General features: G+C 35.4%; 1 protein-coding gene across 1 annotated transcript; it reads left to right on the forward strand.

Annotated features, from left to right (window-relative positions):
* Positions 1-236: 236 nt before the first annotated feature.
* Positions 237-7,628, forward strand: Syt4 (synaptotagmin IV). The gene is made up of 4 exons (XM_013014878.1): positions 237-471; positions 3,192-4,006; positions 5,608-5,728; positions 7,041-7,628. The coding sequence occupies exons 1-4, from the start codon at positions 438-440 to the stop codon at positions 7,346-7,348; spliced, it is 1,278 nt and encodes a 425-aa protein (XP_012870332.1). The 5' UTR covers positions 237-437; the 3' UTR covers positions 7,349-7,628.
* The last annotated feature ends 7,435 nt before the right edge of the window (positions 7,629-15,063 follow it).

Below are 15,063 nucleotides of genomic sequence, written 5' to 3' on the forward strand. Positions count from 1 at the left end.
AAGTGCCTCTGTGTCCCCACAGAACAGCAAAGCAAGTATCTAGTAGTCTAACAGTTAAAATAATTGATGACAGCGTTCTGAATCCCCCAGAGAGGAGAGAGGAAGCAAGAAAGAGGGCGAGAAGGAGAGGCTGGGAGGGAGGAGGGGGGTGGGCAGGTGCTGATTTCAGCCCTGTAGCGTCAGCATTGCGTCAATTCGGGTTTCAGCCACGTCTGGAGTCTGGAGACGAGCTTTTCAGAAGAGCCAAAACAGGAACAGGGGTGGCAAATCACTGGGCGAGGGCGCGTGGACCTCCCTCCCTGCCTCCTCCTCCCTGTTCCAGGCGCAGATCCCCTGGGCTCTGTGCTGTTGGGGAAAGACAGAGCTTCACATTCAAGCAAGTGTATTAAGCCTGGGAGTTTCCGTTCAGCACCTCGGACAGAACACGCAGCAAAAAAATGGCTCCGATCACCACCAGCAGGGAAGAATTTGGTAAGCAAGTTGCTTAACTTAGAGCTGTGGTTGTTCCTTAAATACCGCGGGGTGGGCTGTGATTTTCCTCGCCCCCTCCTCCACTGGATATTGAATATATGTTTATATAATTTCCTTAAAGTAGTCAGTTAGAAAGGAAAAGGAGAGCGGCAGATGGTTAATTGTGGCTTTCTACTATCTCTTCCACCCTCGGTATCTGTCTGCTTAAAACTGCTTTCTGTTAGGGGGATTGTACCTTCCAGAAGTTCCTAATCGTTCCGGGAGCTCTGTAGATTGCAGCCAGCGCTGAGTATAGGAAAAGGCGTCTGTTGTTCATATTCTGGGTTCATTTGTTTTGTAGATTATTCTTGTTTGTAGGTAGCAGACCTTTTTAGGGGGAGGCACATAGGCTCACGGTTACATAAGAGTTTGAGCTTGTAAAGAATAACCTATATTTGAACTGTATAACTGTATAAATGAGCCTCTGTGTGTGTGTGTGTGTGTGTGTGTGTGTGTGTGTGTGCATTACAGTTAAGATAGTACAGTTAAGGGACTTAGGGAATGAACTAGCTCAGCCCAGTTATTTCACTGTGAGCTAACAGAGCGTCCAGGGCAGGGCTACAGGATGCACAGTCTGCTAAAAGGAATTGGAAACTTAAATTGTGGCTTCTGTGTACTTGTTTACTATTCCTTCAAATTTTTGCACTATGGATTTCCTTGTACGATTCAATAAATTAGATGTACTTCTTAGAATAAACAAGTAGTCTGCTTAGAGCCAATTATATTTCCAAGGCAAGAGATCAGAATTTTGCTTGTTTATTTTAAACGGACTGGTGTAGAAGTTTATGATTAAGAGTGATATGTATGGATCTGCAATAATTGTTGCTAATCTGAATGGAATCACCATGATCTTTGCCTCAAAAGCTTAAGACCTTATTGGTAGAGGAATTCTGGCAGTATTTGAGTCCATGTTGTCTTGAAAGCTTAGCTATTTGATATAAGTGTTAAATAGGGACAAGTTGTGGTTTCAGACTCATACATGATTTTTCAAAGATCTTTCCATGGGTAGGTTTATTTCTTTGTGATGTTTATACCCAATTTTTGTTCTGTTTCAAAGACTGTCTAGAAGTGAGGTGTCTTCTGAGACTGTATTAGTGAAAATGTGTTCTACCTTTTCAGTTTACTTAGAAAATAGTGTTTTTCCACTGCTTTTTATTGTTCTTGCATTAGCTGGAAAATCATTTCAGTTCATGAATCTGCTTTTAGTCCCTGGCCTGAGTGTCCAAGAGTGGGGACGTTTACCCTCCACAAAGACTTAAATAGAACAGAAAACTGGAAGCTGATGCTAACTTCAGTTGATTATTTTAACTCTGGCCTTACTCTTTTTCTGTGTCATTCACTTTTCTTATTTAGGAAATGTAAAGCTTTTTTTTTTCATTTTTACAAGATTCAGTTTCTTCATATCATTTAACTGCAGAAAATTTTAATTGATATTGGGTTGATTTCCTTTTGTATACTAGTTATTTTTGTTGTTTTTTCAGTTTTATTTATTTTTTGGTTCAGTTTTATGATGAGATAGAGAGGTTACTTTGGAAGATGAAAAAGAGTATAACAAAAGATTGGTCTTTTGGATTTAAGAATTCTTAACCCTTTTCTGTCTGGGACTTTTAGCCATGCTGCTCACTGAAGTAAAATTAGATGAGACTAGGATTCAATTTTTATATTATTGCATTAGTTATACTCACTTCAAATATTTTAAACATTGACTTAATTGATACTCTAAGCTAGTGGTAGCAATATTGCTTTTATATACAGAGTGTTAGTCATTTGTCTGAGAAATATGCTTATAGATAAAATTTGCCATATGGAAATATGTTAAGAAAAATCAGTTTCACTAAGATTATACTTATATGTATTTACTCCTCTCATTACATGCTAAGAGTCCTGATGACTTTATAGCAATTGTTCTGTTTTTATCTAATTTGAATTAATTTTCACTGGATATTTCAATGTTTGAAGAATTTTAGATTCACATAGGGGATTGTAGTAAACTAAATTAAATACCACTAGTATCTTATAGCTTTAAGTATTTTGTTATTTTCTTCAATATAAGTACATCTTTTGCTACTGCTTCATAATTGAGATGAGTATTTTTAATCAGTTTGTGTCAATAGTATATAGCTCCCATTAAAAAAAATCAACTATGTAAACCACTGAATTTCTAGATGCTTGCTTCTTGAAACCTGGATTAATAAGGAAGTATAAAAATATAGAATTTATTTGAAGCACATGCATTGAAGGCTCCATAGTCAGTAAGAATTGATGCTGTTGGAAAGCCTTGAAATGTCAATGCAAAAGTAATGAAATTAGTACTGACCCCATCATCGTGTAGGTGGCTCTTGTTTTCTGAGAAAACCAATAGGTCAGGGTTATTAAGCATGCCTCTGCCTCCATACATGACCCAGATCCCATTTCATCTTCTCATTTGATCCATGAAAAAAACCTACTGAGATGAAGGTTCTTCTATCATTTTGTATTTTTATTATACTGTGTGTCACCCAAGAAATGTGTATATCCCTGAAGTTAGTGTGAAATGGGTATAGAGCTTACACCCAGAACTGCTGGAAAGTAATTCTGTCTGTCTAAGCTGTAGCAATTGCTAACTCTGTTATGCTTTTCCAAGAGTCTCATATTTCTGCGCTGTGCCTTTAATGTATGTTATTGGTCACTTGATTTTTCAGACGAAATTCCCACAGTGGTGGGGATCTTCAGTGCCTTTGGCCTCGTCTTCACAGTTTCTCTCTTTGCCTGGATCTGCTGTCAGAGAAAATCATCCAAGTCCAACAAGACTCCTCCATACAAGTTTGTACATGTGCTTAAAGGAGTTGATATTTATCCTGAAAACCTAAATAGTAAAAAGAAGTTTGGAGGAGATGAAAAGAATGAAGTCAAGAATAAGCCAGCTGTGCCAAAGAATTCACTGCATCTTGATCTTGAGAAGAGAGATCTCAATGGCAATTTCCCCAAAACGAATGTCAAAGCTTGCAGCCCTCCTGATCTGGATAGTGTAACCCACAAGGTCTTTCCAGAAGGAGAAAAAGAGGCAGTGTCCCCTGATAGCCTAAAATCCAGCACTTCCCTTAGTTCAGAAGAGAAACAAGAGAAGCTGGGAACCCTCTTTTTCTCCTTAGAGTACAACTTTGAGAAGAAAGCCTTTGTGGTGAACATCAAAGAAGCTCGTGGCTTGCCAGCCATGGATGAACAATCCATGACCTCTGACCCCTACATCAAAATGACGATCCTCCCAGAGAAGAAGCACAAAGTGAAAACCAGAGTGCTGAGAAAGACCTTGGACCCAGCTTTTGATGAGACCTTCACATTCTATGGGATCCCTTACACTCAGATCCAAGAGCTGGCTCTGCACTTTACCATCTTGAGTTTTGACAGGTTTTCCAGAGATGATATCATTGGAGAAGTCCTTATGCCTCTTACAGGAATTGAATTGTCTGATGGAAAAATGCTAATGACCAGAGAGATCATCAAGAGAAATGTTAGGGTAATTTACTTTGAGTGCTAATGTGTTTAGAAACAATCTGTAATGCAGGTTTCTATTACAATGATAAGTTTTTACCTATCATCCCCACCATGTGAAGTTTCATTGTTATTAGTTATAATCTGAGAACAAGGGGCTAGAGGAAATGAATGAAAATACAACCCATATCTGTAATTCCTAAAGATATCATATAAACAGGCATATTTTCTCCTGCTTAAACAAGATTTACATTGTTTTGTTAATTTGCATTATAAGCATTTCAGTAACGATAGCTACTTTAACACTGATGTGACAATTACTTAATCAACAAATTTAATAATATTTCAAGGTCGGCATAATTGAATTTGAAATTGATATTTAACATTGAATTTTTTTCAACAGTCCTTTAAGTGGTTGGATTTCTTTTCAAAGGAGAGGTCATCATTTTATATTAAATTATGAATGCCTGTCTGTGTGGAGCAATAGGAAGTGGATTAATCTGACTTTCTGTTTATGCTACTTTGGGATCTCTGAGATCACTAGAAAATGACAAAACATTGATTGAATAAATTTAACCCTGTTTCCATTAAAAATACAGAACTGCATTAATTCTTATGGCACATTGTCATACAATTTGTATATGTAAAGTTCAGAACAGCTTTCAAACTTATTATGAGCCTCTCCTTTCCTTGTGTGTGTGGAAGTTAATGAAAGTCAAGGGATGTTAACACACCTAGTTTGAGATACCAGGCTGATGAGTGACATGGTAAGATGAATGATCTGTATGTCTCCTGCTCTAATTGCCCTGGGAGTGCCTAAACACACAGCTACTCTATGTCAGCTTTGACATAAATATGTTACAATTCCATGAGTTCTTTCTCAGTAACAGGCCCCAAGTTAACATTTGATACTTATAGTTAAAACTTATATTTGAATCTTTAGTTGCACATCCTAGTATAATTGAAGTATAAATTATATCTAAGAATCCTGCAAGGAAAGATATTATGACACTGTCTAATAGGAACATTATAAATATAGAGACAATATTCTTCAATACTTAAATTTATGATTTTTTCCTTAGATTAAAGGGATGCTTGAGGTAAGGAAATGGTCAACAATTTTAAAGACATCACAATTCTGGAGAGATGATGGGTGGGAGTCAGAATATTATTTGATTTGGATTCAAATTCCTGTATCAGTACACAAGAATTTGAAATCAAGTTTGCCACATTATTCATGATGTTATTCACAGTGCTTCAAAGAATTGGGTAAGTTTTTATTAATATTAGCAACTTCAAAGACTGGATAGATCTGTTAAATAGCAAGAGCCAAGTGGAGTATAATCTAAATATCCTTTAATTAATTAATTTTTTTTGTAAATAATGGGTGTGGCCAACTTCTTGAATTCTGAAATTCCTAAAAGAACCACAAGATGGCAGGCAATGGTTTTTAGGCCAAAACAGCACAAAAGCTTTTAGTTACTCATAGATGACATATGTATTAAAGAAATTTGTTAAATTTAAATAAGAATGTCATTATAGTCCTGTAAAATTTTTGCTTAATATACAAACTTCAAACTTCAAAATATAATAAAAAATACTTGTCTTGCATTTTTCATTGTTCAGAAGTCCTCTGGCCGGGGCGAGTTACTGATCTCTCTCTGCTACCAGTCCACCACAAATACTCTCACTGTGGTTGTCTTAAAGGCTCGACACCTGCCTAAATCTGATGTGTCTGGACTTTCAGGTAAGAAAACTTCCAAAATACTTAGGTTCCATCTATAAGTGAGCAGTGCATTAACAACATACTTAACTATTCACATTGGTCGGTTATTTTATTTTTAGTTTTATTTACATTCACAAATGATAGAATTAGTTTTTCTTTTTATCATCTTTTGAAATTATAATGTAAGCCAGATGTTACCATTAGTAAGAAAAACATCATATAGTTCTAAATTCTCAGACAAAGCCAGTGTGTAGTAAATATCTGATGGATGAGGTTGAGACAAAAGAAACACTGAATTACAAGGTGAGAGATCATGACTAAAAGTACCAAGATGGAAATAACATTAAGAGCTAAAGGGAAAAGTTTGATTTGGTTATTTTAAATGGGCCCAATTATTCTATTTAAAAGTTTTCTTTTACTATATTATATCTAATATTTCATAATAGTTAACATATTTTACAATTCGATTTTAGGTTTTCCACTAAGTCTTAGAAAACAAACACAACCCCCTTGTAAAGAATTATGAAAAAGAATATAGACTATGGGTTAAAATGATCTAAATTCCAACCCTGACCTACTCATTTCTAAACAGATTATCCTTATGTATATTTAAAATATTCCTTATATATTGGAATAATAATATAATGCTGAGGAGTACTTTGAAACTTACAAGTATATATTTCATTACAAAGTCATCTAGTATTATGTTTTCCTTTAGTGAAGAAAGTTGGAGGTATGGTCTTAAAGTTTTTACTAAAATTAATTCATATGTTGTGGTGGGAAAAAACTAAAACAATATAGTGAAATATATGGCAGTGTAGCATAATCTTAAAATCCTCACAGTAAAGTTGACATGAGAAGTTTAACTGTGGGAAACAGCAAACCCAACAAAAGAGTAATTAATAACAGAAAAATAAAAGTAAAGACCTAGCCACAGTGGACTCCAAGTTCCCAACCTATGGAAAAAACGAGCATCAATTCAGTGTGCTTACATATGGAGCATGTGTTTTAAAGTACTACTTAATTTTGTTCAACAAGTTATTCATTATTATCATATGTCCACAGGAAGTTCTATTTTCTTCTTGATGAGACTATCTTTGTCTAGATTGATAATTCCTTCCCTGGTTTTAAACTGCTTTTCTCTTTTATTGTATAATCACCTTATTTTCAATCATGTTAACAAGAGAAGGACCAAACCTTATCTGTATCCAGTCTCTCTTTCACTGTTCCTACCGTGTAGGGGGCAGGCTGTGTTTGCTAAGGGCACGATGACCTTGAGATCAGACCTGCAGCTGGACTTGCTTGTGGTAATGCCTGTTGTCTACTCTTTCAGATCCCTATGTAAAAGTGAATCTGTACCATGCCAAAAAGAGAATCTCCAAAAAGAAGACGCACGTGAAGAAATGTACCCCCAATGCGGTGTTTAATGAACTGTTTGTGTTCGATATTCCTTGTGAGAGTCTTGAAGAAATAAGTGTGGAATTTCTAGTTTTGGATTCCGAGAGAGGGTCCCGAAATGAAGTGATTGGGCGGTTGGTCCTGGGTGCAGCAGCCGAAGGAACGGGTGGGGAACACTGGAAGGAAATCTCTGACTTCCCCCGGAGACAGATTGCCAAGTGGCACATACTTTGTGATGGTTAGCATCCTAGTGATGTGCTGACACTGAAGGGATTTTACTAAGCAAGGAACAATTTTCTTTCTTATGTGTGATTGTAAGCTTGTGACTCAAGCTATCATGTTTTTTTCTTTTTTGATAGAGGTGGATTGAATTAGCATAACAGACAGTAACTGTAAATGTGTATCATGATACTTTCCCCTTTATTAGAGAAGTTGGATAAATCGTCATAACACATTCAGTTTCCCTGTAGTGCTATAAATGGGGATAGCCAAGCCTTTAATGAGCACTCTACCATAATCCCAAGCCTTGTATGTGCTATAGAGGTGACCACATCATTCAAATGTGTCCTGAGACATCCACGTGGTTCAGTAATATAATTTTTAAAAAATGGAAAATACAGAAATATATCCTTTTTTTTCTCCTTAAGGCTGGAGAAATCAAATTTTCTTTAAATCCAAAGACATTACAGAAATCTTCTCTAGTATGTTTTTGGTTACTTGTGTCATGTGTAAATGGTTGTTCTACATAGACAAGTATCTGCTCAGTTCACTTTGGTTTCTAATCATTTTGATCCAATTTTATAAGGGAAGTTACTTAGGCTCCTTTTGAAAGGACAGTGAACAAGCTGAGAAATCATCTTATCAAAGGGCTGATTTGAGAACACTGTGGCTGACATATAATTTTTTTCTGACCCTAAAGTGACATGTGAGTCAAATGTAAAATAGAATCCCACATAAGAATCATGGGCCTTGAATTATTCACTGCCTATCATACTCTCATTGTGGCCTGAGAAACTCCCATTAACCTTTGTGAAGTTGTTGAATTAGTGAGTGGATAAAGAAATGTTCAGCTAGAAATTCAGTTAGAAATGCAATTTTCTTGTATGAAAAATGTACAGTGTAGTGTACAAGTGAATATCCAAGGCCATCCTTTCTGTCCAGAGTGGGTGTGGCACCAAAGTCTTTGTTTACTTTATTCTTTCCTGAAAAGCATTACACTATTCAAAAAGCAAAAGAAGACTGTGACATTTTTTACATTGACATACTGAAACCAATGAACTGAGGAAGAAGTCTAAAGTAAGACTTGAAGAGAAATCCTAACATAATATACATGTTGACAAACTATAGTTAAGCTGTCAAATTAGCACAACATAGTATGCTTTTCACTATGGTTTCTAGGCTAATTTGTCCTGAACTATCGTCATAAAATAGTTTACAGATTTGTGTCTTGTACTCTTTTTGCAGTGCCAGGGTTCTGGAATTCATTCAAACCCTGTTAGTGAAAAGCAGTGCCCTTGTGATTATTTGGAAAGAATCAATTAAAGGGTAATGTCGCTCTTTGTGTTTTTAGATAAAGTATGGGTGAGATTCGGGTACAGCTGAATTCTTAAATATGCAAGTTAGAAATAAAGTCTAATAAAAACAATTTACACTTTGAGTCAGGTTTTGTGTCAGTATTTCAGCAGTTTTTGAGAGCGTGTTTGATATCAGTGTTTGTATATTCAATGAAAATGCATTTTCCACACAATCTTATACCTGCTTTTTATGACTGTACCTAGTATAAAGAATACATGTTATACATTCTACCTACATGTACAAAGAATGCAAGCCAAGCTCTTTTCTTTTGTGCTTTAAGGTGATTTGAGGACTAAACATGAATAGTCCATGGTCATGTTTTCCATTTCACTAAGGAGTCATTTCACAGCATCTTGGTCCACTTGGCATTTCTGTGAAAACATCATAGAATGGGCTGTAGTGGGTGTGAAAAGTGGAGATGTGAAAAATGGCCTTTGTGTGTATGTATATTGGTATGGTAGGCCATGGACTGGAGTACAATTAAACTATCCTATGGAGCTAGCCAGGAGTTAAAGGAATTAAGGGTGGTCACAGCTGTATAGTGTCTATTGGAAGAGGGTGATTTTTTTTAAAGTAGAACAACAAAATCAACCAATACTTAAAAATTCCAATGGATAATTTGTAAATAGCTTTTAATTTTTACAACTTGAAGTGTTCTGAGTGTGAAAAGTTGAGTAAAACTATTTGCAACTGGTTTTAAAAAAAAGAAAAAAAAAGAAGAGAAAAGTAAGGAAGGAGTAAAGGAAGGAAGGAAATGAAACAGGCCAGGGAGAGAGGTGATCTTATCATTTCTGAAAATTGTACTGTTTTATAATGTATTGCGATATTAATGTGAATATCTTGAATTCAGTTACAAATTCTGCAGTGTTACTTAAAAATGTAAATTAATTGTTTGTCTTCTTAGCCAATCCAACCACCCTAGTAGGGAGGTGTCCATGTTTGAAGAACCGTGTAACTCAGTAACTGACTTGTTCTGACGTTGTAGCTCAATAGAAGTGATTTGGAAGGAAGCATGGTGTACGAGATGGTGTCTGTCCCTTTGTGCCAGCTCTGTATGATGTTTGTAAGATCATGTTTGTAAGACATGAATAAATCGCTGCTTTTGCTCAACTTTATTTCAACTCAGATTTTTTTGCCATAAAACCCTGTAATAAGCCTTTTTCTGAATTTGTTTTTATTTTAGTTTTTATGGTTATTGTAGAATTGATATACAAAGGAGGTACAGTTACATGAGTCAGGTAATGACTAATGAGTGTTTTGAACTATGTCTCCTCTCTACTCGCTCTCTCCTGTTTTTTTCCCTCCCATTCCCACCCACAAGATACAGCTCATTTTCTACATAGTGTCTAGTATCACTGTTGTATTTGTTCACCTTTTGTTCCACCTTTCCTGTGCCCTCCCAAATACAAATAAACCAACAGTCAAGACAAAAGGAAAAGAAAAACAAGTAAAAAATGTCTCTTCTTTCCTTTTCTAGGAGTTCATTCAATAGAATATTAGTTTATATGATTATCTGCACATAAGGCTATTGAGTTTGTCAACCACTCCTATGCATATACACATTTGGCTTCAGTGTGTTAACATCTAGAGTCCTAGAATGTGCCTATAAATCTACAAGTAAATGCAGTGGACGATGAATAGATGCCCAAACATTGGGACATGTATTAAGACTTTCCTTACTGCTGACTGGCATAGATGAAAGCTACCAATTGAATATCAGGATACTCTACATACTTTATTCTATTTTATTTATTTATTAACAACTATTGGAGACAGGTACCCATATTCTTATTGTAAAGAAATAAAATCTGAGGCACGAATAGTAAGCAATGAGTTCTTCTTCCTCCTCCATCCCACAGCATACTCCTCAAGAGGGTTCATCAGTTCTGTCTGCCATATTCTTTTTTATATTTGTCAGTCTTGGGGTTTGAATTCAGGTCCTGGACACTATCCCTGAGCTTTTCTAATGCAGGCTAATGCATTCCCATTTGAGCCACAGCTCTACTTTTGGCTTTTATGGAGATAACAGTCTCATTAATTTTTCTATGGATTAGCTAGGATTACAGGCATAAGGTACCGAAGCCCAGCTTTATGCTATATTATTTAAGAAGGCATATTTCCATATTCTGTGACTTATTTCTAAACTACTTTTCCATATTAATGTTTTCTCTGTTATTTTAGTCATCATTGTTTTTATTATTTATTCTTTTTTCCTTTTTATTTTTCTATTTCTCTTGATCTATTTTGTGTCACTGGCTTTTATCATTTTTATATTTTCCCCACTTTCTTTCAATGAATAGATTTAATTAATTAAGTGATTAGTCAATGCAAGCCATTCTTTTTAAGAAAGGGACAAGCCCAGGGTAGCTGCAATATTTCCATCAGACATCAGCTAAAGAAAATGGCAACAGTGAGGACCATGTGTATAGAAGATTTCTATGGTGACTACACTTTATAAAATAGTCTTGCAAATACAATGAACTACTGCCATACAATGAATTACTGCCATAATATTTTTGTTTTAAATGGTAGTAATTGTAATAAGAGTATGTACAAATATATTAGAAGTATTGGTTAGATATTACATTTAAAAGTTTATTTATTTGTTTGTTCTTTTGTTTACTTGCTGGTACCAGGATTTTAATTCAGGAGCTCACACTTGCTTGGCTTGTTTACATGGCTGGTGTTCTATTACTTGAGCCATGTGTCCAGTCCTGCTTTTTGATGGTTGTTTTGAACATGGAGTCTCCTGGGCTTGTCTGCCTATGTTTGGTTCAAACCACAGTCCTCTAGATTGCAACCTCAAGAGCAGCTAGCAGTAGGGGTGTTAGACATAGGAAGCAATCAGATATTAGGAGATCTTCAAAGGAAAGTAATCACTAGTAAAATGCTAACCACAACCATCAATAGAAATTAGAGCATACCTATTATAAAAAATTAAATAATCAAACAAAATTATATGATATAAAAATGTGTTCATGAATTTGATGCAACTTACACCTCAATAAAGATGTGCTAGGATAAAACATACAATGGAAGTCAATTAGGGAAAAAAAACTGAAAAAGACCAATAAAATTTATATTACTACTAAACATATACTGCATTCCATATTTTAGGGGTAGTTTGACTCTTAAAAAACACCTTCCTAAAAATGTATGGTTAATATTATGACTATTTAAAGTCATTCGAAGTTGTTCCTGTGTAAAAATAACAGAAACCCACTTTTTTTAATCTGGAAAGGCTGTCTACTTTTAAATAGTTGTTCTTTTTTGTTTTAAGCTGTAGGGGTGATTGCTGAACCTGGGTCTAGGAAATACCAGAGTTGAATGCAGAGATTTATCCCCAGTCCTATTTTTAAGAGACTGTATCCTAATTTTAAGTATTGTTTTATAATCTGTGAAAATGTCTTCTCTCCCACAGACAATGACTTTTTGCTGAGTTTAATCTTTCAAATCTTAACCTATCCATGTTTGCATTTCCATATTTGTTTTTTCAACACAAGCATGTGTTATACATTTTTCTTGCACTCTATTTTCAATTGGAGTGGATCATGAAGATAATTCTTTGGCTGCCTATAGAGTCCTCAGTTTGATTTTACAGCATCAAATTGAGATGTATCCTGGTTTAAATATATCAGTAGTTAGTTGGAAACATATGTTTATTCTCTCATAAGACAAGGCCTTTATAAGGAAGAAATGTGTATTTTATTGATTTTTATATTTCCACTTATTCCCTCCAGTCCCCATTCACAAGTTATGTGGTTCATTTCCATCATAGTATCTAGTAAGTATCATGGCTGCATTTGCTCACCCTTTTTCCTACCTTTTATGTTCCCTCATTACTCTTCCAAAGTCAGATAAATGAACAAACAAGACAGAAGGAAAAGAAAACGAAAGCAGCAAAACATTTCCATTTTCTGTAGTTCATGTCGATAAGTATTATTTTATATGAACAGATGCACAGAGGTATTGTGCCTTTGTGATTCTCTCCTAAGAATATCCTCCTATGCTATCACTTGGTGGGAATGCTTAAAGACCTGTATAATTTATCATGTCCCATTGTATTATTTTTTCTATTGTCATCCAGTGTGTGTACTTGTAGATATATAGGCACATTCTAGTTATAACCAATAAGGGAAATCATGCAAGCTATGTTGCTTTGGGTCTGGCTTACTTCACTTAATATAATTTTCTCCAAGTCTTTCCATTTCCTTATGAATTGTACAAAATCATCCTTTCTGATGGATCAGTAGAATTCCACTGTGTATATTCACCGCATTTTCTTGATCCCTTTGTCCACTGCGAGCTATCTGGGCTGATCCTGTATCTTGGCTATGGCAAATGATGCTTCAGTGAACATGATTGTGTTGGTATCTTTAGTATGGGATTGTTTGTGGTCTATTGTATAAATGCCCAGGACTGGGATTGCTGGTCAAAGGGAAGTTCTATGTTTAGTCTTTTGAGACACCTTCATAATGCTTTCCAGAGTGGTTGAACATGCTTGCATTCCCACCAACAGTATAATAAAATTCCCTTTGGATCACATCCCCACCACCATTTGTTATTGTTGGTTTTCTTGATAAAAGCCATTCTAAATGGAGTGAGGTGGAATCTAAATATTATTTTGGCTTACACTTCTTTTATGGCCAAAGATGTTTCACATTTCTTCATGTGTCTACTGGATGTTCTTATTTCTTGAAAATTCATATTGTTCTGCTTTTGATGATAAAGATAACTCTCAGAATTCTTTGTAACTTAAAATTACACATTGGTCAGCCAGATATTATGACATATGCCTGCAATCCCAGCTACCTCCTACCTCCTACCTCCTACAGAGGTAGGAAGGAGGATTTGGCTTAAAATAGTTTAGGCAAAGTTACTGAGAACCCTACAGAGAACAAAATAAAAGTAAAAGCTCTTTGAGTATGGCTCAAGTGATATAGTACTTTGACAGAAAGTATGAATACTGAAATTCAGTCCTTGTGCCAAAAATCAAACAAAATAAACAGAAAAAGATGAAACAAAAAAACTGATAACTAAATGAACATTGTCTATCTCCTGAACATATTGATGCAAAAAATGACAACTCAATATCACCTTGGGTACCAGTGTCAGTTCAGCAGTTATAACTATGTCAACTATCTTGTTGTGATAGATTATGATGTCAAATCACAACACAACAGAAATGGACAGACTTATACTATGGTCTGGAAAGAAGTTCCCATGTTTAATTAAAATATTTACATATATTCTCTCATAAGAAAAAATAGTACATATATCTTAATTTTTATGTTAGTGTAACATGAATTGATTAAATTGTTTTGTTAATACAACTGCTCTTATTTTAAATTAATGTTTAATTCTACTTCTACCTTAAAAGGATGAAAGGATGCATTCCATATTCAGACTACACTGGTGTGAATCTTGGCCTTCTTTCTTCCTTACTAACTCTTTGTGGACTGACATGTTATTAAATAATGTTGTATTTCAGTTTCTTTCTCCCTACAATAGGGCTGCAAAATAATTCCACAATAACAGAAAGTCCCATGGCACAGAAAGACAAGAGAAAATCATTAGTTCTGTGTAGAAATGGGTTTTCAGAAAATGTGTATTGACTTCTTTGACTCTAAAGAGGCAAAAAAGAAAATCTAGCAAATTAAACTGTAAAACTTTTGAAATAGGTATTGATATCTGTTAGTGGTTCAGTTACATCTATCAGGTTACAGCGATATTTTGCATCACTACAGATAGAAATTTCCATATTTACTCCTCACAAAAATCCACAGAAAAGGCAAGAAGTAATATTGTTTTTAATCAGGTGGATATTAGGTGATTCTTCAGATGTTAGCATTTGCATTTATCAGTGGAGGAATATCAAGAATGGAATGGAAACAAAAGGGTAGATTTGGAAAGAGGCAGCATTTCACAGAAAGCTTAGGTATAAGGAAGAACCCAAATACCTAGAACCCACCAAAAATATAATGTTGAATTAGCAGAATTACAAAGCATTCCTGATGGGATAAGTGATGGAATGATTAGATAAGATCAGGGTCAAGTAATTGACAGCCTTTGTATAAGAAATCATTTATTAAAAAAGAAGAAATGATTTACTGGGCACCGGTGGCTTGCACCTGTAATCCTAGCTACTCAGGAAGCTGAGATCTCTAGGATCTCAGTTCAAAGCTAGCCTGGGCTGAAACGTCTGAGAGACTCTTATCTACAATCAAATACCAAAAAACTGGAAGTGGTGCTGTGGCTAAAGTGGTAGAGGCTAGCCTTGAGCTGAAGAGCTCGAAGACAGTGCCCAGGGCCAGAGTTCAAGCCGCAGGAGCACCACCACCAACAAGAACTAAAAAAGAGCGAAGAAGAAGAAGAAGAAGAAG

This window comes from Dipodomys ordii, unplaced genomic scaffold, assembly GCF_000151885.1.
Source record: "Dipodomys ordii isolate 6190 unplaced genomic scaffold, Dord_2.0 Scaffold25, whole genome shotgun sequence".
In the NCBI taxonomy this organism is placed as follows: Eukaryota; Metazoa; Chordata; class Mammalia; order Rodentia; family Heteromyidae; genus Dipodomys; species Dipodomys ordii.